Source organism: Sipha flava, unplaced genomic scaffold, assembly GCF_003268045.1.
Source record: "Sipha flava isolate LNK unplaced genomic scaffold, YSA_version1 323_pilon_pilon, whole genome shotgun sequence".
Lineage (NCBI taxonomy): Eukaryota > Metazoa > Arthropoda > Insecta > Hemiptera > Aphididae > Sipha > Sipha flava.
The window spans coordinates 646,545-652,503 of NW_020273008.1; the positions used below are offsets into that span (position 1 = coordinate 646,545).

At 30.6% G+C, this 5,959-nt stretch overlaps 1 protein-coding gene across 1 annotated transcript; it reads left to right on the forward strand.

Annotated features, from left to right (window-relative positions):
* Positions 1-236: 236 nt before the first annotated feature.
* LOC112686697 lies at positions 237-2,307 on the forward strand. The gene is made up of 2 exons (XM_025559107.1): positions 237-1,545; positions 2,278-2,307. Exon 1 carries the CDS (start codon positions 301-303, stop codon positions 1,480-1,482), a length of 1,182 nt encoding a protein of 393 aa, XP_025414892.1. The 5' UTR covers positions 237-300; the 3' UTR covers positions 1,483-1,545; positions 2,278-2,307.
* The last annotated feature ends 3,652 nt before the right edge of the window (positions 2,308-5,959 follow it).

Sequence of the window (5,959 nt, forward strand, 5' to 3'; positions counted from 1 at the left end):
TTATCTTAATAATTAATAAATTTGTAATTTCCCTGTTTAATCAATGCTCTTGAGTTCAAATTATTTATCAAGGGGAAATCCAATAACTACCATGCTTAACTACCATTATCTATGCGTAATAAAATATTATAATATTATATTAATGAGCATAATTACATTAACAATCGATTTATTATAAATACGCTCATGTTCGATTCAGAAACCGTCAGTTATTTTTTAACATTGATTGCTTTATTTAATTTGATTTAACCGTAAATATTTTAACCGGCAGTGTGTGAACGTGTATATTTTGTTAAGAATATGAAGATGATGTGCTCATTTAATATTTTATTGTTAGTGTTCTTATTTATCTGTTTTTCAAACGCTCAGTTTGGTGAATTAAAAAAAGGATATCCGAAAAATGTTCCACCTGGAAACCCAATTACTGATTACGATTACTATGAGATCCAGATAAAAAACAAAACGACAAAAATTGCGAAAAGAGTACGCGCTATACTGAATACGCTCAATAGACCAGGCAATAGTCATGATTTTGGTTCAGCGTTTGAAGCCCAAATGGAAGGTATGCATGCTATTAAAAGACCAAAAGATGGAACGGGTCCGAATGACGAAAAGGGTCACATAATTGGTTCACAGTTCAATGGACCGGCTGTAGACTACAATATGGTGCCCATGGGTAGTTATCAAAATAGGAATTTCCTCGTGAAAAATGTGTTCATGTCAAGTTATTACGATATGGAAATGAGAATGAGGGACTTCATTGCAATAGGATGTGGGAGTGTTGATTTGAAAGTTGAAATCAATTATTTAGCACCCCAAAATAATGGTCAACAGTCTTATCGACCAAAAAGTTTTGATATGTATCACACATTTGTTTATAAAATCAATGGCGAAGATATGTACCAACCAAATTCTCATCTTTTCACGTCGTTCGAAAATAGTATGGGCTTAGTGAATATTCCCGAATATATAAAACAACGCAATGATCCAGAACAACTAAACAATTTCAACCCATCAAGGGTTGGACCAGTGTCTGGAACCCCCAATAAAAAGATTAAGAAGCCATCCAATCCAAAGAGACAACAGGTGATAAATGGAAAAATACAACATTTTAAAATTAGCGCCGATCAAGAGAACGAAGATATGAGGATAAAAGTAACGAATCAAAAGGATAAAGTCGACAAAACGATAGCGTTTAGTCGTGATCAATGTGTTGATATGACAGGTTTTCCAAATTTATTGGCAAACGATATAACTATCCTGAAAGGTCAATGTCTAATGGCGTACTCAGAAGATTCGTGTACAGGTTCCGGTATAGTAATCAGGGCACATAATTTAAATATCAAAACCAATATTTCAAACAACCCCAACGTTTCTTCTAAAATTAAAAGCATCCAAAGCTGTTGTCAAAATTTGGGTTTATCCGTCGACAATGTTTATGCTCCATATGATTTCAAGAATCCCGTACATCGTCAGTTTTGAACCTAGAAGAAACGGCTATCGATACCATTTCTCTTTGCCCACGTGTTACGAATCAAAAATATGGTAATTACGTATATATATATATATATATATAATTACATTAACTTTTAATAAAATATAAACCAATGCATTACGGTTTAGATTTATAACAAATATAAAATATTAGATTAGTCTTCTGCGATACCATAATCTAACTATTATACCATAAATATTTTGATCAATATTTTATTACAAAAAGTAAAAAGTAGGGTTGTGAGTACAGATATTTTATACAAATTATTTACCTAAGATTTATGTTATTGAAAACCTTTATATAATCTACCTCTTTATGATTAATAATTAAAATACTTATCAATCAAATTATTAATGTCAATATTTCTTGTAGATATAATGATAGTCAATAATTAAACAGAAATATATGCATGCATATTTAATAAATTTTAAGTGCATTAATTCATAGCCTTGGTAATGGCATACTTTTTGTTACTTAACTACTCAACACTGTGTGTAGATCAGTGAGAAACGACTGCAACGGTGTCGTGATAATAAGGCTCGTACTTAAATAATTGTCTTACCAAAGATTTTTAAGTGATAGTTATTATTGTTTATTTATTGGCAAGGTACGTAGGTATACAAGAATATGTTGTTATTTACATTTTTATCAAGTGTATACATTTGTGAATTAATATAAAAGGTTTTTTTTTTTAATTATGTTTGAAGATGACATATTTTTTATGCTTTTTGATTGTTAAGTTACGTGGTGTAATAATTTAAATTTAATTTAACGTGTTTCAGTCAATACAGAATCATAACATGCATAGTATCCGAAAAAAATAAAACGTTCAGACGCCAAGCTCAAACCAATCCGACTCCTATCCTGATATGCATTTAAGACCGATGTATACTTCGTCAATACTCAAAATTTAATCAAATTTAGGGATTTGTAAATAAAATATGTAATATTATAATACCTATATATAATTCTTCCATAAAAAATTTGTATTTCTTTCAAATTTAAAAATATTTATAATACGAATTAGTTATACATCAGTTGCATTATTTTATACTTATCTAAGTTGTTAATAAAATTGAATTATATTTTTGATAATTAAAAACTTTTTACTGGGAAAACCATGTTTTTAATTCTTAATTTCAATTTTTTGTCACATATAAAATTTAAATAATTTATCTAATTTTATCTAGATCTATTATTTATCCAATCCAACTTTATCTAGATACCTAATTTAAATTTAATTTATCTCATCTTTATCTGGATACTTTTTTTTTATCTGAGCACAACACTGGTTGTGAATGCATTGTGTGCAACGGCTTAATGTATGTATTCGTGATTGAAAAACTATTATGTTAAAGTAACAATTAATTGTTCATTTGTTTTCAATCATTTTATATAATTATAGAAAACTATGGTTCGCAGTTTCATAGTATATTTTTATTTTTTTAGATATTTGAATGTTCTGATGACTATTTTACCACTCCGACATTATAATATTATAATGTAGTTAGAGAACATAAAATACAATTATTGACGATGCAAAGCGTTGATCGAAAACCTATGGTTTAATCATCATTATGTTGTATTCATAAATCCATTATAAACAATAAACGGTAATATACATGAATAAATATATCATCGATTGTGTAAGTGAAAAAATAAAATTCAAATTATTATTATATCTACAATGTCTACAATTATTCGATATAACTATAAAACACACTTGAATCTATATAATTCAGCTTTTGGAATATCAACCAATCATCGCATCAATTGCATCATTAAAAAAATCTCTAAAGATCCATTTCATATATTTCTTAGTTACTGGCTTTATCAACATTTACTGTTCTACATATTCAAAATATTTTCTCGATCTTTGTAGTATTATGATTTCATAAATCTACCAAGTCACCGAAATCCTATAATTATTGAATTATGTACCAACTGTTCTACTAGTTGCTACTATTATTCTGGTAAACTGTTTTGTATTTAAATAACTTTATATAGATATAAACATGACCTTTTCATATCATCACTACAATGATAAAGTTTAATACTTGTAAGTGGATGGAAAAATTACATAGATTGAACAATTTTAAACGGTTTTATGTATGTTTTAAAACTATACGACCCTGAACCAATTCAATCATTCGTTATTCACCACAGGGTATTTTAACATACTAGACATATTTAATACTTGATGTTTTTTTGAGATAAAAACATTTATATATATATATATATATATATATACCTTATCTTCTATATATCCTAAGCTTTATAGAATTACAACTTTCAAGTGAGTTTTTTAAATTCAATAATTTTTTTTAACGTTTTAATTTTTTTTTCACTTTTAATTTTTCGTTGGACTTTAAAATTACTTTGAAATTGCAGAAAACTATTGAAGTTATTGTCATATCTTTCATTAAAAATACATACTAAGCAAAATTGTTAATTTTCAAAATAAATGTAGTAAACGGCGTATTATGTTGCCCCGGATGACTGAAATTATTGAAATTCACAAGGCGAAAAGAAAAATTCTAAAAAAATTCTATAATTGTTGTTCTTTAAAACAAATAATTTAATGCTATGTGGAAAATGAAACAGTATATTTTCTATGGCACCTGTCAACGGATAATTGTTGGTGTTTATTTCTATAATATATGGTTCCCTAGTAGAATTATTAGTAAATACAACATGTACTTCTTTAGTCTGCTTAGTAAAATGTTCTCGACAAAACTCGACCGGAATAAAAAATTCAAATACATAAGATAGTATAAATGGATATAAGCTATATTTAAAGGGGTGACGGGTCAGCGATTGGTTTGAACCCGTGAAATCCCATTTTGAGGATGTACCCAACCGAGTGTTTAGACGTGGTAATAAAAATAATAACCATAAAATAAAAGCGGCGGTGAATGGATAAAAAAGTTTGCACGGCGAAGTTTAGTAGAGTATATTACTAGGAAAAACATTTCTCGGGACAAGTGAAAAACGTCGCATTCGCCCGAAGAACGTCACGCGCAACGCTGCATGTACTCGCGTAATATAATGTAATTGGATTGCCGAGGCAACGGAAAAGTTTCGAATAAATCCGTCGGGCCGTGATTAATACGTGTCTTTTCGATTTTCGGTCCGTTTACGTCGCTCGCACACAAGACCGGTGCTGTAGCACAAGCTGTTCCCCATACCGGCCAGGGGCGTATTTAGACTTACTTCTAAGGAGGGAAGGGTTGACTTAAATATTTTCTTTAATTCAGACTCAAAATATACAAGTAACATTTTTGGTAATATTTAAATCAGGTAAATCCTTAATAATTGTGGGTTTTTTTTTTTTTTTAATCTAATGCTGGATCTACTTAGAATCAACTTGTATGTAGTTCTTTTTTACTACTAGTCTGTGTTTTTCGGATTAAATTCGTAATTCGGGCAAAACGTTAAAATCAAACCGAGATACAATGTAGTTAAAACAAAGTTATCGTTGGGAGATCATCTAAAGCCTTTTAAACTTCGTGATTTCATCGTACATATATTACCGAATGGTGTACCGGAATGGATTTATTTTTTATGAACATTTTTGGTGAACAATTGTTAAGCTTCACAATTGCAACGAATTATTGATCAGTTAATACTCGAAAAGAGAATCGATGTATTTCTTTCACATGTGTAAGCATTTTTATTTTTATTTTTTTTATTTTGTATTTTTTTCTGTTTCTTTTGAATCTGAAATTCGTATCGTAAATATTATTGGTTTTCGAATGCATTTTGTCTGTACTGTTATTAGCAAAGTGACACAAATGGATTACGGGCATTTTTTTAATCATTTTGTTGCTTCATGGACAGTCGTGTTGGTGTCCACGCGGCCGGGTGAAATTGATTTTCATTTCAAGTCGAACGTGGTAGAGCCGTTTTCAGCTTGTTGACTTACGTTTGACGGCAACGTGACTATAATATGATTAACGGGCACGCCAAAGAAAAAACGAATCAACACCCGGCGGGTACTGTCTCACGGGGGTAGCAGTAACAGGATCCGGGATTTTCTTTTGGGGGGGTTTTTGAAAAATGTTTTCCCTTGGGATATTTTTTATAACATTGCAGTCAGTGATTGATAATGAATTAAGATAATAGTAAGTTATATAAATAATGACTTATTTATGTTTCTTAATTCATAAAATTATTGATTTTTAATATATATTTTTCGTAATTTGGGGGGTTGACCCCCCCCCCCCGTGGATCCGTCTTTAATTAATAATGATTGCCGCATCGCCGGGGCCCGATTCGTAATCCGATCGAAGCTTTTTTAAAAACAATCCCTACCGTTTCGACTCTATTCCCGGACCGCGGTCGCGTTTCCCGTACAATAACATTACCGTCGGATAATCGTCGTAGCTGCAACGCGGTCGCCGTACACGTGAATGCGTCATGTCGCGGGCGAACCGCACAACAGGTAATGCATATCATGTGATG